Below are 16049 nucleotides of genomic sequence, written 5' to 3'. Positions count from 1 at the left end.
TCACCTCATTGACAACATTAACCAAGAAGAAATCTGAGACATTCTCTAAAACTAATCACAACCTTGATGAAATATGAAAAGTTTGAAACAATACTACATACAGAAGCAACCTATAATAATGAAGCCAAGTAAACGTAGAATTCTATCCTCTATTTAATCACAGCACAAATATTTAATCGCTAGTCATTGTGATTTTTAAAAGAGCATTGCACTGTCTTTTTCCTTCGAGAAAAATGCACGGTCTTAATCAAGCGGTTATGTCGCTGTTCGCTACGAGCTACAAGTGACTTGTTCTCCACAGTGCCCTATTGCGGACTGACAGCAACGTTGTGGGAAATTTCAGCCGCACTATCACAAGACACAAGCACTGCCACTATTTTTTCCATGGAGTACATTGAGAGTGCCATTGTTTCTGCCATGGTACATGGACACAAATTATTCTCTCTTTTTTTTCTGAAAAAATTGATAATCATTCATATCCTAATCGCACCCCCCCCCCCCCCACAAAAAAATCACAGCCTGAGAGGATGTAAGGAATTTGGATGGTACATCATGCTATGAAAAAATGGAAACTGGAAAGAGTAGTCTAAGAGCCAGGTTTCAGTGATGTATTTATAATAATTGTAAAAAAAGAAACAAATAAATTTACTAAATTTCATAACTATAGGTAAAACAATAATTTATGCACCAAAACTTTTTTTAATGAACAGACACGAGACGTGCACCATTTCTATTGACAAAGAATGAGAAATTGAGAATACAAGCTAGTGATCTTAAGAGAGGAGATCATAGACAAAGAGAAAAGGATAAAAAAAACCACCGCAAAAACAAATTGTATATGACGACTACGCAAACACAGGGAAACAAACTCTTTAGAAATATCCTTATATATACAATGCAGAGTCAACACCCTTTTCTCAATTAGAAACATCTTTCTCGAAGAAAAAAGAACTAGCTCCCGGTAATGGAAGTCAACATTCGTGATTGACACCATGCAACTGACAACAACTAGAACATAACAATTAGCAAATGCACTTGTGTGAAGCTACCAAGGAAGGACAGGACATGCAACGCAAAGCCAAGAAACAGAGAGTTGGGCGTGATGTGGGCTGAAAACGGCATCACAATCGCGTTGGATTAAGACCTAACGCCAAACTTGAGTGCTCCAAACCAACTGTCCTGAAAAGAGCCTTCCACAACGGCTGCAGCAAATATTGGTTGTCCTCTCATCATTACACATGCATATTTACAGATATGTATGTGGATTTGTTCCACAATGGAGTATTGTGGACATTGTAGGCAGGAATGTGAATTGTCTAATAAGGATCGATCCTTTATCTCTTATTAAACTCTTTAACCATTACATTGGATTGGGCATGAAGATTGTTCAATTGTCCATTTTCTGAACTGATAAATTCAAACAACAATGATTTTTATAATATCTGCAGTTATCTAACTACCTCGACATTTTCTAAAATTAGTTTAACTGATCCTCAGCTCTCCTTAGATAACATCAATAAATTCCTTTTTTTATCGATGAAAGAAAATTGTATAAGTATTTTCTAGTACAATACATCAAGTTGATATTTGTGTATTCCTTTTGCAAAAAAAAACCCTATTATAGTTCAATATTGCAGAATTGTGATTTATCATTTAGCCCATCATGGGAGAAGGGACCAGCAGTCTATCAAAGAACGAAAAGCTAACACTGAGGGTGGGGTGTGGCTTGCCATTCAGTCCGAGATGACACTCGAAATCCTATCAGAAGTGGATCATAACCTAATCCACTGCCCCTTCCACGTGTAAAGAGCGAGCAGAGCATCCAGCAGGCTGCACCACATCTAGAGGCTATATGTGCGAAACTATATATATATATATATATATATATATATATATATATATATATATATATATATATATATATATATATATATATATATATATATATATATATATAAGCCTGACTAGTGTTGGTTTGTTGTGAGAGGAAAACACTGTTGGCTGACTGATAAGTCCTGGCTAAAACCAACGAGCGAACAGTCTGAATAGGATTAAGTGAGTCACCGAGCTAGATCGTTTGGTTGCTGTGACACTGATGAGCCAACGTACTGCAATGGTGACACATCGTTTGATTGCGATGGTTCATATGTGGAAAAAAATGGAACCATCAGGGCGTTCAGCTTCCTACTGAAAATTGTATTTGTAAGTTTGAAGCTGCAGATTAAAGAAACATATAATCCTTTTCCAGTGGATCGACCCAAGACTAAGGAAAGGTTGTAATTCTAGCTTTGTATAGATAATTATATAGCCCCTGGTGCTTATCCCTTTTTCTTTTTTTATTTATCAGCATTAGCTGTGCACTTTTTCCATTCAGATGCTACCACAAACAACTGCACTGTAAGAGAATGTCTTTCTTATATGTACACGCACGTAAATTATATTACTACTATCACCATCATCATTCATCAAGGATTGTGATTGATTGAGGCGACCTGCACGACAGTAATAGATTCTTAGGTTTTTAATAATCATTGTAATATCTACAAATCTTGGGGCACTTTACGTGGCTGAGATAAATCGTGTAAACATACGGAGTACGTGCAAGTGGACTCCTGTGAGCCCTGTTTTGCTGCCTTTGTTACCTATTTAATTTAATGTCTTGTATTGCAGTGCTTATTTTTTATTAATATAAAACCCATTTTGTATGTGTCTGCTTGTTAACTTATTGCAAGCATAAACAACTGTGGAACTGTTTCCACATCATCAATCATGGAGGCATTTTTCTAGTGTGGTGTGTTCTCCCTTTTGTTGCCAACATGAACTTCTTTTTGTTTTTTCTTCCAGTGAAAAGTGGGACGATCTGTAGGATACAGAACAAACACCATATTCGTCTGTGGCTTATAAGTCGATTGATGCTATTTTCTCATGAGAGATAAATATTATATCACGATTAATAAGCATTAGTGATATCAAGCGAACATGTGAAAGGCCGGTACAAGAAGAGAGAAAACAACACCAGGGAGAATAAAGATACGGAATTAAAAACAGTGGGGCACCACCGAATCATGCTGTGGTCGCATGCAGCTGGATCCCTGAGCTGAGGCTGAGCTGTCATGCTGTTGGCACTGGCTGTTTTCTGGTTGCTCACTCACGCTGCCCCCACTACCCTACCCAATATGGATGGGCTGCATAAACAAGGACACATTTATTGGCTTCGTTACATGTACCAACAGCGGCTTTGCGATCTTCACTCTTGTGATTTGTTCCAACAACCAAGTGGATTTTGTGTCGCTGACTGTTAAGTTTTTTCTTATACCTCTATGGATCATCATTATAAAATACTACTCCCTTTGTTCCAAAGTATAAGTTGTTTTGACTTTTCCGGATACATTTTTTTGCTATGCATAAAAATAACTATAAATCTAGAAAATTCAAAGCAATCTACAATTTGAAATTGAGGGAGTAGCATCCAATATGGCATTGAAAAGTGGCCCTTGACTCCATAATCCTAAGTTGGTTCCAAGGGGGTCTTATTTTACGGAGCTTAGGGGCTTGGGGTGGGGGGTCGATTTTTCGAAAAATGAAGTAAGCATGCATATTTGGCTTGAGGTTTCAAGTGGGTTGAGTTGGATCGAACCCCTTTTTTTGAATGGGAAACATGTGGTGCAAACCATGTGTTAGGTGGAAAATATGAAAACTAATTTAAAAAATACATTTTATTTTATTTCTAAAATGGGTATATCCATAGTATTAGTGGAGGTTTTATATTCCAGTTTCTAAGATTGTCATGTGTTACGGTGCTGACAAGTTTTATCCTCATAAAACTAATTTCATCTCATAAAGTTTTCATCATCTCTTTCCATCTATACTATAGCATGTCAGCTTACTTAATGTCTATGAAACCCCGTTAAGGCTAGGCTATTGATGCTCGTTTAATTTCATAAATATTACCATTTTCCTTGTAAATTTAGTCAGACAAAGTATAATTCGGAAACAGTGTACACAAGTTTCATCCCATAAAACTTTTATCATCTTTCTTCATCTATACATTATTATGTCAGCTTACTTAATGTCCATGAAACCCCATTAAAGCTAGCCTAATGACGCTAGTTTGATTCCATAAACATTACCATTTTCCTTGTAAACTTAATCAGATATAGTATAATTTGATTTATGACAAACTAACTCCTTATATGTTGCACAAAGTGGATTTTTTTTTTGCAAGAGCCTGGAAATGTCAATTTTCGGTATCCAATCTGTCCATATCCTTCTTTTAAATAATGCCAGGGGCTCCAACATTCACATTTTTATGTTTTAGTCGTCGTGTGTACACTTCTTGGTATCCACAGCAATTCTCTCACCACTAGCACGGCTGCACGGGGCACCAGCATATCCGTTCCAGCCTCATCCACCGTCCGATCGCCAAATCCGACGGCCACCGTTTTCCCGAATTAATGATCCTCCGACATTTCCCGAAACACGAGTGCGCCCCCCAAAAAAGAAACGGAATACTGGGTATTTATTGGTTTTCTCCGACCCAACCCACTTTCCGATTTCCTCCTCTCCATTCCTCCCTCCCCTTCCTCTCTTGAACCCTCCGCCGCTCCGAGGAAAATCCGATTTGAATTGAAATCATCCGGAGACAAGGAGATTTTTTCTTCCTCAGACGTATCTTCTCTCTCGATCCGATCCGTAGCTGCTCGCGTCCCTGTTCCTCGCCGGCGGCAGCGGCGCTGGGCAAGCGGCGGCGACTGGACGAGGTCTTTCATCGGTTCTCCGCGGGCGACGATCATCCACTAGGTACGCCGCCCTTTCCCGTCCGTTCCTGCCATGCGGGACCGAGCGCCCCCAAGCTATATGCACTCGGATCTGACCCAATTACGTCCCACTAAATTCGATTTTTGGCGCCTATACTGTGCCCGCCCCCTGATCTGTTGGTAGCTCACTGCTGAAACTTCAGCTAGAATCCTCCTTCCTGGATTGGATGCAAGCTCGTGCTAGTTTGGCGTTGAATTTGCTCGAATCTTGATTTCGGTTTGAGATGAGCTGTTTGCCCTTCGCAGTTTGGTCGGCCTGAGCACATGATGATGGCGAACGCGAAGCTCCATAAGCAGGCGCTGCTACCGCCGCGGAGCCCCTTCCCGACGGCCGCGCCGTCGCCGTACGCCGACCGCGGCCCAATCGCGCGGCCGCAGGTTGGCGCCGCGCACCACCGGCACGGCCACCACCAGCGCACGTCGTCCGAGAGCTTCATCGAGGAGCAGCCGCCGCTGTGGCTCGACGACCTGCTCAACGAGCCCGAGACGCCCGCGGCGCGGCAGAGTAGCGGCCGGGCTGGGCACCGCAGGTCGTCCAGCGACTCGTTCGCACTGTTTGACGGTGGAGCTGCTGGCGCCGGTGCCGGTGCTTACGCCAATGGCTTCGAGGTGGGGATGGGGAGAGGAGGCGGGCAGCCTGCGCCGTGGGGCGGTGTGCAGGAGTACTATGCCAAGTCGTCGTTTGGGAGGGCGCATGGCCGGCCGTGGGAGCAAGGCATGCCGAATTCGGCGGGTTTCAGGCATGGTGGTGGCCTGCCAATGCCCACAAAAGATAAGGTTGGCGGGCATCATGGGCCACCGAATGTGTCGAGGGAGCATGACCATGGCATGGATAAGAGAACTCCTGATGATGCTGGCCATGATCAAAAGGTTGGAGACAAGGAGGGTGTGCTGCCGAAGCATGCACAGTCAGAGGCGGACAACAAGCGTGCTAAACAGTGAGTTTGGTTACTGTTGAATACTTGAATGTGATTTTTTGTTTCGCACTTGCACAATGCTACTACAATATAATCTGAAAAGCTAAGACATTTCACCGTAACCTTAAGCACAAGACCCTTAAATAGACATTTTTTATAGTTCACGCTAAGAATAGTGCATATATTGTAATTTGATGTTTTTCTTGACCTTGAGAATACAACAATCATTGTTGTGATGAAGTGAGCAGCATTTTTATTGAAGTTTGTTCTGTATGGTTGCACAGACCATTCAGTTACTGTGAGCACAGTATAGTGTGAGCTATATATTCATTCCATATGTGTTGTAACCTACTGAACAATTGGTATTGAACAGGCCTATGTGCATGTGCATGTGCTGTGAACCTGTGGTTTGTGCGCACGCATGGTCAATGTGCAGTACTTTAGAATTGACCTGTGGTAACATAAATGATAAACAACTTACCCAAGCTTTCCAGTTTGCAACTTGAGAAATCCTGGAATCAGATGTGTCCTTGTCAGCTATAATGCTTGGAAAAATGTGCCAGACCTGATCTACACTGACTGAAAGTAAATATATCGAAATTTAGAGATATTCAATCTAAGCTTGGAATCATACAATTTAATATTTAATTTAGGGCATCATGCTATTCAATCAGTCCTATTTATTGAGAATTTGAGATCAATGATTGCTCATTTTTTGTTTTTATTAAGGTGTCATTTCAATTGGTTGCAGGCAATATGCTCAGAGGTCCCGTGTCCGGAAGCTGCAGTATATTGCAGAGCTTGAAGGTAGAGTCCAGGCATTACAGGTGAGCTTACCACGGTGAATGATTTTTATTTCTCTTTAGATTTGGTATTATATGTGACGGAAAGATATTCATGTTCAAATCATGCAGTCAGAAGGGGTAGAAGTGTCTGCTGAAATGGAGTTCCTTACCCAGCAGAATATTATGCTCGACCTGGAAAACAAAGCCTTGAAGCAAAGACTGGAGAGTCTAGCTCAGGAACAACTTATTAAACGCTGTAAGTATTGTCCCTAATATTTTATTTTATCTTATCTCGAGATTGTGCTCTCCATCCAAATCATTTCAGTAACTTGCATTAGGTTTTCCTGAGATACTAATAATGTGTCAAGGATAGATGCTACGATGAGACATTGATTCAAATAAAATTTTCACTTAATTGGATAGTGGCTCTGCTTGTCATTATTATTATTATTTTTTGGTTTATCTTCATTTAAGAGGACATTTAACAATGGTTCTTATTGGGTTTAACCATTTAAGCATCTACTAAGACCATCAATAATTTATGAAACAATGTCTTCTCAATTGAAGCAACAACCAAAAAAAAAAAAAATCAACGACATGAGGACATCCCTACTAACTTTAAAGTGAGGGCTTAGCACTGAACTGTTTTCTCAGTAAGATGTATCATCTACATGCATCTATGGTCGAACCTTCAATAGAGCTATTCTGGAAATTTTTGGTTTTTAACTAACTTGTTGTGAACTCATTTGACAGATCACTCATTGTTTAATTAATTCAGATATCCAAGGAACCTATAACTGGAAGCTGGAAACCAAACTACCTAGACAAGTCAAACTTGGTTAACCCAGTTTCCAACCTTTAACAAGATGCGAAAAGGAATTTGTTAGTATAATTTGGAAAAGCACGGTGGTACCAATAACATCTGAAATTCTGCAATCTGCATACTGACATATCAATGGCCCAATATACATGCTGAACTTGAGGCAGTAGGTCACGAAATTACTTAACTGTTTCATATATACATGTATATTACTTTGTTAGGCCTCCACTATGTTGCTAGTTAACTACATAATCAACATACCAGTGGCTCTGTATTTCATAAGACCTTCTATGTTGTTGACTTACTATATCTGTGCTTAACAGCCAAGTAGTAAATAGTATCTTAGAAATTTAGTTAGCCTATAAAACAAGTACCTAGGGTCTTACATTTGTCAAAAGAGACTAAGACCCTCTTTGGCAGGGCTAACATTGAAGCCAGGAAAAGCCATGGTTTTATGTCTTCAGCTTCTAGGCAAAAATGGCTTTGGATTCACCGTTTTTGGCTTCATAAGCCGTTCTCGTGTATGCACATTTGGCAAGGCTTTTGATTAAGCCGGTGGAGAAGTCCTTACAAAAGCCCTGCTAAAGAGTGCCTCAGTAACTGCCAGTCTGCTACTTTACCAGTTGTAAATATAAGGCCATCTAGGGTTGTCCAAAGTCAAAATTTTCAAGCTTTGATCACCAAGCATCAATATCTGAAACTTTATATGGATTGCTAACACAAGATCGGCATTTACAGGATTTCTTATAAAAAATACTTTCATAACATATTTACTCTTTTCATTTAAGATAATAAATTTTTGTAGTTACTGCCAGTCAAAGTTCAGACCGTGTCGATGTCCTATAGAACTTATATTTGCGATCTGAGGAAGTGTCTAATCAGAAGGCATCTTCTTTTCGTTAGTTTTCAGTTCGTCAGAAGCAGTGCATTGCTTTGTTGATACTGAATGCCTGCTAAGATTTTGTTATTCTGATTAGAAGAAAAATTTTGAACATTCTTTCTCAATTTTGCAGTTCAACAGGAGATGTTTGAGCGGGAAATTGGTCGTCTCAGGTCCCTATATCAGCAACAGGTTCCTGCTCTTGTTCATAGTAACAGCAGAGACCTTGATGTGCAGTTTGCTAACTTGTCTCTGAAACACAAAGACCCCAATGCGGGCCGGGATGCTCTCTCTGGGCCTCTTCGTACTTAGTTCTTTTCATCCTTCCGTTCTTGTGGGTTCTATCAGTTGCCACCACCGTGTGGCTGTCATCTCCACCAAGAAAGGAGAAGTGCACTTGGATTGCGTGAATAACACCGGAAAAGGCTAATAGCTATGGATCTGATGTTTATTATTTCGGGATATGCACCTGGCGGTCATCCTCAGCTTGCGTCCATTGGTGATGCTCGACCAGTCGGCGGTGTTTAGGGTTTTCTTTTTAGCTAGATGCTTTTCAAGCATCATTGTGAAGGGCGGGCCTGGTGCAAGCGGTAGAGTCTTACTGCCTGTGACCGGAAGGTCCTGGGTTCGAGTCGCGGTCTTCTTGCATTGCACAGGCGAGGGTAAGGCTTGCCACTAACACCCTTCCCCAGACCCCGCACAGAGCGGGAGCTCTCTGCACTGGGTACGCTTTTCAAGCATCATTGTACCATTTCTCATGCTAGGGTTCTAATCTGTTACTATCCCCTTTTTTTTCCTGAGCTGTATTCTTCATGCATCGTAGCCATGTTTGGATTAGTTGTGCGTTATTAGTGGAATGTGGAGCACAGGTCAGCATCAGGTAAGTTGCTTTGAAAATGTGCCACGTCCTTGATAACTGTATGTTGTGCTATTATTTCTCAGTACTCAATAAGCTAGTGCAAACGAAGTATTAGTGATCTTCAAACTTCAGGTTGCCCTTGATGTTGGTCTCCTACGAATAATCTGTGAATTGCTCAACATTTCTTGTTGATGTTAAAATTTAGCCCCATAATTGTATATTCTGTATGCAATCTGTGCTGAGGTATGGTTGATTTAATTTATTGGCAGCATGTCAAATTCAGTCTGTGGATGATCAATGATATTCTCTGTGTCAAAGACCATCATGGTAGATGACTAGATGAGGCTTTTACAACATTTGAGAATACTGCAAATATATTTGTTGAAGAGTTTGATGTTGGAGCATCAATATGACTTTTCGAGTACTGTGTTTAGTCCATAACGTTGTAGAAATTTAGTTCATCATAATACAATATTGTTTAGGTCATCATAATAATACATATTGCTCAAAGTAATTATGCTAGTTTCAGTGTTACAGAAAAGGAAGCCAATGAATACAACCACTACACCTATATCAGACAACTCGAATAATGACTGAGCTCCGAGCTTCCGACTATCCAAAGCAGTAACTTTTGCAAGCTAAGATGATTTGCAGTAACCGTGTATATTCAGCACCAAGATTTTAGCAAAATCAGCTTAAAAGCCATAGAATATTGTGTTGGCCTCAACAAACACTGCGTTCATTCTATTTCTGATCAACATCCATTTCTTCTGCAGTAGTATTTTTTGCTCTATGGTTAGCCACGGCGTTGTCCAATGTCCCTCTGACATGTTGGCACATAATCATCAGATTCTGCAAAGCATCTTTCAGTACATCCTTTGCTGCATCTCCTGCCAATATAAACAGGCGTCAGGAGTGTGAGCACCCTTTTGAGGAACTAGAGCAGCAAAGAAACTGTTGAGTGGTCATTTAGTGGGAATGAGAATATGAGATGGCACCACTTAGTCATCCGAGCTGAGCATAAATTGTAGCATCAATGTTGCATTTTAGTATCAAACACTCGAAACAAATAATATATTACATATATTAGATGTGTAGTCTCTGGGAAGAAACAATCAACAAATTCCCCAAAACACATCGTAGTGTTATATTAGAACCATAATAGTTGATTCAGTGCATCATCATATAATAGTTATAATAGTTGATTCAGTGCAGCATCAGGTAAGTTCCCCAAAATACATGATAGATGATTCAGTGCATCATCACCACTATAATAATAGTTATATATTATATTAGAACAAGTGAAAAAACATCTATGTACCTACAAGTCAACTAGAGATTATAGGGAGTAGCCAGGAGCACAATGAAATGTGATTCTTGCAAATTCACTCAATTGCCATTAAATGGAGGACAAATCGATACAACAGCTTTACAATATATTCACTTATTCAGCAATGACCAAAGGGAATGACACAATGTCAGGATAATGTGCCACTTTGTGGTACCTGTTGTCTGAACTCTTATGTTGACTTTCTTCTCAGCAGGATGAGGGATGCTGTATCCACAAAATGCTACCCTTGGGCTGTAAAGACAATAAGAAGGTAAATATATACAAAATTATTAGTCTTCGATTCCAAAATATACAATATTTCTGGCACATCAAGTGTCTGCAAGGCCAACCTTCTCAAGAAACTCTAATGCAACAAATGGCTTTAGCATGAAGAGAGTGATATCATTTGCGAGGATGGTCCTTTGGAGTTGACACAATAATCTAAATATCATATATTTTCTAAACATTAAACCGTTAAACATCACCCTGAGAGCTAGAGTGTGTATTCAAACAAAAAAAGTTAAAGCTTTAAGAGTCAAACTGGAACAAGTAGGCCCTAAACATTGCCTTGAGACTTAGTGTGTGTATCAAACAAAAATGTTAAAGCTTTAAGAGTGCATTGGGACTTGTATGTATGAGAAGAAAGTAAAAGCTATAAGAGTGCCTTAGTGCTTAGGCAATGTAAGAAACAAGGGGCAACAGTAAAGCTTTAAGGTTACCTGACTTGATGGAGATGTCCAGTTCTCTTCAATAGGGTGTGTACTTATTATGGAATAAAGCAAAGCACAGTAAAGGTAACTGAAAACTGGTCTAAAATTGGTTCAAGCACAAACCAATGTAAATTGATGATCGACAACCATATCAACAGAACAATGGTAATTTCCAAAGTAGTCTAATGTTTTGTGGTTGCTAGCAATAACAGCAGGGAGAGGAAGCAATTACAGTATCCCTCTAGTAACCCAGAAATGTACCAAAATAATCATATTACCACCAATAACTACTCCATAAAGACCAGTTTGCAGAATCACAAATACATACTAAAGTTCCTACTACTTTGCTGCTTGTTTTATCCTCTGAGCACCATCTTTTGTTGTCATCATCTGGTAACAGTTGTTTGTTGGAGGTACATAATCTAAAGAGAGGAATGATGAAGTCTCATAGTCATGATCTGCACTGATAGATCGACCTATTTTCTGAATCCCAAAACTAAAAACATCAAATTCTGGCAGCAACAGAAGTTCTCCCTTCCAACTAAGTTTCATAGTGATGACCCACAAGGACAGGCCGACCTAATTGAAGTGAAATAATGTAGCAACAATTTTGCTAAAATCACATTCTGGTGATTAACTCTTCTAGTGCATCATCCCAGAAGATGACAACAAAAACCATGGACCATGGTCGTCTACAAGAATTGTATTCGTGGCACTTATCAAAATGGCGTTAGATATGCAACCGAGCTAGAAACACCAACAGACCCTTAAAACTACGACATAACTGACCGTCCTCCCATCAGCTGTTATGGAACCTTAAACCCCTATAAATCGCAAAAATCCATGAACAAACTAAAGAGGGATACTTCCTCCTCCAAGAACGCTCTGTTTCATCTATTGGACTATGCCAGCATAATCACAACGATCCGCAGATAACAAGCAAATAGATACTGATTCTTTGGAGATTGGACAAAGAAGGGGAAGAAGAAAGCCTTCACTTACTCCTGGTTGAGGACGAATCTGCGGAGTTGGCGAGGGTGTGGTCCTCCTCCATGATGGAGAAGGTCGATGAGATCGAGTCCGTCAACGACCCGTGCTCCATCGCCGCGTCGCCTCCCTCCGGTCGGGCGAGCAGTGGACTGTGATTCCCCAAGAAGCACGAACAAGATAAGAACATTGGCAGGGAAACAGAAAGGATGCGACGAAGCGAAACCAAACGAGAAATCAATCAGAACGCACAAACTCACCAGTGGCAGCTAAGGATTACTGGAGATTTCGCAAGATACCCCGGAGGAATGATGAGAAATTTCTCGCGCGGGAGGGAGGTGGCGGCGCAGCCCAGTGGGTTTGGATGGACCTTTACTGCAGACAAAACGGGCAGCCCGAAAACCCTATGGTCTGGTGGGCAGGAGGATCGGAGCCAGAAATAAAATTATAGATAGGACATGCATTACAAACTAATCTACTATACTATAAAATTATAGATAGGACATGCATTACAAACTAATCTACTATACTATACTGTAACTATACCACATAAAAAATAACGACGAGTATCGTCTGCGTGCCCCTGTCCCGGCAAAAAAACACACATTCCCCCCCGCCAAATCTACTACGTCCACCCTGCATGGCAAAAAAAAAAAAAAAAAAAAAAAACATTGCCCCCGGCAAATTTTTTTCTGAAATAAAAAAACCGTTTCCCTTGGAAAAAACAAACGTCCGCATTGGCCCGGTAAAAAAAAATCCCTAGTAAAAAAAAAGTTTTCGAAAAAACAAACGTCCGGCCCGCCACTGCAAAAACAAAGTTTCCGAAATAAAAAATATACGGCACAAAAAAGCCACCGTAACAAAAAAAACAACAACGTCCCAACATCCCTGTTTCTGAAAAAAACCTGTATCCTATACGGCAAAAAATAATATTTCCAAAAAAAACATATACGAAAGAAACACTGACATATGCATATAATTTAAAAATAAACCAAAAAATGAGAGGAATAAACTCTCTCCGTGTGAAAATAAATCGATCTCTAAAAAATCAAACAAAACGGTTTTATCTAAAGTAGACATATGCAAATAACAATTCCCCCGAATTCACCTTAGATACCTGTGGTGAACTCAGGTGTTGTACTATAAAATGGATTTAATCGATTTCAAGAGATCATGTCAAGATCACTATTCATCCTTCACTCGACACGCGTTTGTGTTCTATCCGGTTCTGATACTATAGCCAAATTTACGTATCCATGTTCGATACAAAGTCTTTAAAGCTCACGTGTTCGCATCCTAACTGATTCCAATTCGAAGAAAAAATCTATCAGGGCATTCGGCTGGTCATGTCCCGGCTCGTTCTCGCTTGTTTCAGCTTATTCCCTCTCATAGAATACTATTCAATCATCCAAAACCATCCAAAATCAGCCCAAAGGCTACCAGCCGAACGCCCTGTATATGTCCGTGTCCAATACAAAGTTCTCGGAACTCACAAGTTCACGTCCAATTTACTAAGGTTCACTAAAAAATTCAACCCCTGTGCAACGCACGGGCATTTATCTAGTACCAACTAAAACATTTCTAAGCATGTCTGTGTCCACCCCTAAGCGTATCATCTGCGTCCGCTCCGCCCCCGCCTACGGCAAAAAAAAAAGGTTTCGCCCCGCCCCCGCCTACTGGGGAAAAAGTTTCAGAAATAAAATATATACGGCAAAAGAAAAAATAAAAACAAACACCACCCTATGCGGCAACAAAAAATATACGAAAAAATAAAAAAATGTTCTCGAAAATAAAACCGCCCTAGACGGCAACAAAAAATATACAATTAGGAGCGAGGAAGAGAATAGGAAGAAATACAGACTTCCAGATGTGAAGATGTCAGAGAGAAAGAAAATATGGGAGAGCCTTAATAGTTTTTAAAACAGATCGTAGTTCCTGATGCAAAATGTCCAAATCCGGGTGGGCCTCTCATGGTGGGCTTCTTTTTTTACCTGGTCGAATCCTTGCAGTTGGGCATTGAGCCCATGCAAGTCTTTTTCTTTTTCTTTCATTTTTCTCTTTTTATCTATAAAAACAAAGATCAACTCTCCGTTTCAGAAAAAAACAGATACGGCAAAAAAGACATTTCCAAAAAAAATACGGCAAAAAAAAACAATGGCAACATATGAAAAAGTGGAGGGTTCTAGGTGAAAAATGCAAAGAAATATAAACACAAAATGAATAGTAAAAGTGGATCTCAAGATTTACGTAGACTTGAGGGTTCCCAATACAAAGTGTTTTGTTAGCTTCTATCTTTTTCCGAACAATGTACAAATTGACTGAAACTAAAAAAAATCTATATAAAATAAAAAATTAAATCTAAAAATTATAATTCAAATTTATTCTAGTTCCTTTCACCCCGAGTGTAACCGTGTCATTACGTGTGAAATATAAATCAAGCCTAAGAGCATGTACAAAACAAATGACAAAGTCAGTCTGAAAAGCTTGGAAATTGTCAACTCAAAAGTCAGCATTATAAATCCGTGGATGCGGACCAAAAGAGACTCAACGTCAGGACCGTAGTCAATCTGGAACGAAAGAATTGGCATGCACGTGAATTATTACGAATACGATCAAAAAGCTTAAATATATTTGGAAATAGTTTAAGTTCCTCATGCAAAATTATTTAATAGCTTTTAAATATTTTTTAAAAATGATCGAATCCTTCACGGTAGACATAGACAAAAAAAAAACGTGACCCTCCTGCAACGCACGGGTACATATCTACCAAAAAGACACACGTTCACTATGCACGACTTTCGCATACTACAATGACCCAAATTATAGCAAAAATATTGCAATCACGCATATTATGGCAAGTGGATGAAAAACACAAGATGCACGGGGCACAGACCCTCACCCTCCTCGTGGACCTTCTCCTCTCCTCCCTCCATCGCAGGAGTCGCACTTTCGCAGCATGGGGCTGGTAGCACCGTAGCAAAGTGCACCGCAAAGCAGCAACAACTTCAGGTCGTCGCTCGCCTGCTCCGCTGGTCCTGGTTGGCGGTGACGGGTGGGCGAGGGGCCACTGCGGGCGGCACCGTGGCAGCCGCCAGCCGATGGTGCAGGCGTGCAGTGGTGGGAGGCAGGCGGTCGGGTGGGGACACGAGGTTGTTGGGGTCAGTGACGGCCGGGCGGGGGCACGGGCGCCGACGACGGCTGGTGCCACAGCGGCCAGTGGGCGCTTGCCAGCCTGGGCGAGCGGCGATGTCCTCGACTAGAGACGATTCGGCAATTGCAGATTAAGGGCCTGTTTGGAGATCCACTCTCACATCTGGTTGGGATTTCCGAAAATGCCCCTTCTTTTTTTAGGTTCCGAAAATGCCGAATCTCCAAACAACCGCCAATAAATTTTAATTTCCGAAAATGAAAACCTTGCCACTAGCTACTAAATTTAGTAGCTTTTAGTCACTTTAGTAACTTTTCAACCAAACGCTATGATTAAAAGCTACTAAAAGAGCTTTAGTCCTCTCTAGTAACTCTAGAGTTACTAAAAGTGACTAAACCGTTTAGTAGCTACTAAAGTTTGGTAGCTCGAACCAAACACCCCCTAAGGAGGGATCCACTCTCACCTCTGGTAGGCTGAACAAAGCGAAGAAAAGGCCCCTTCTTTCTTCAGGTTCCAGCGCCGCAACGTCGCCTACTCGTGCTCGCTGCCACGGTTAGAGCAGGGGGGGATTGTCCAAGGATATGGGGCGAGCTCACAGGGTAGCAGGAGCGGCTGCCCCACGCCCGTAGGGTGCACTACTGAAAAATTGTACTTTGCCGAGTGCCTGATACTTCGCCGAGTGCAAAATATCGTGCCACTCGGTAAAGCAATATTTTGCCGAGTGTAGCACTCGGCAAAATTTTACACTCGGCAAAGCAATGCCAGGCACTCGGCAAAGTCAGACACTCAACAAATC

At 40.9% G+C, this 16049-nt stretch overlaps 1 protein-coding gene and 1 pseudogene across 2 annotated transcripts; one reads left to right on the top strand and one right to left on the bottom strand.

Moving 5' to 3' along the window:
* Nucleotides 1–4539: 4539 nt before the first annotated feature.
* On the top strand, nt 4540–9278 carry LOC136481959 (uncharacterized protein At4g06598-like). 2 transcript variants are annotated; one of them, XM_066479227.1, is made up of 5 exons: nt 4540–4800; nt 5064–5755; nt 6486–6561; nt 6649–6775; nt 7760–8320. In XM_066479227.1, the coding sequence occupies exons 2-5, from the start codon at nt 5082–5084 to the stop codon at nt 7888–7890; spliced, it is 1008 nt and encodes a 335-aa protein (XP_066335324.1). In that variant the 5' UTR covers nt 4540–4800; nt 5064–5081; the 3' UTR covers nt 7891–8320. The 2 variants fall into 2 exon arrangements, with proteins under 2 accessions (XP_066335324.1, XP_066335323.1); XM_066479226.1 differs by lacking the exon at nt 7760–8320 and adding an exon at nt 8353–9278 and having other exon boundaries at nt 4543–4800.
* Nucleotides 9279–9657: 379 nt separating this feature from the next.
* Nucleotides 9658–15102, bottom strand: LOC136481958 (uncharacterized; annotated as a pseudogene).
* Between the last annotated feature and the right edge of the window lie 947 nt (nt 15103–16049).

The sequence above is a fragment of the Miscanthus floridulus genome, chromosome 9, assembly GCF_019320115.1.
Source record: "Miscanthus floridulus cultivar M001 chromosome 9, ASM1932011v1, whole genome shotgun sequence".
In the NCBI taxonomy this organism is placed as follows: domain Eukaryota; kingdom Viridiplantae; phylum Streptophyta; class Magnoliopsida; order Poales; family Poaceae; genus Miscanthus; species Miscanthus floridulus.
This window is presented reverse-complemented; position numbering and strand designations above follow the sequence as displayed.

Bases quoted from the DNA above. Each gene is read 5' to 3' on its own strand.
- LOC136481959 (XM_066479226.1), top strand. From the start codon at position 5,082: ATGATGATGGCGAACGCGAAGCTCCATAAGCAGGCGCTGCTACCGCCG. The intron at 5,756-6,485 runs GTGAGTTTGGTT...AATTGGTTGCAG, and splicing joins GACAACAAGCGTGCTAAACA to GCAATATGCTCAGAGGTCCC. The intron at 6,562-6,648 runs GTGAGCTTACCA...CAAATCATGCAG, and splicing joins GTAGAGTCCAGGCATTACAG to TCAGAAGGGGTAGAAGTGTC.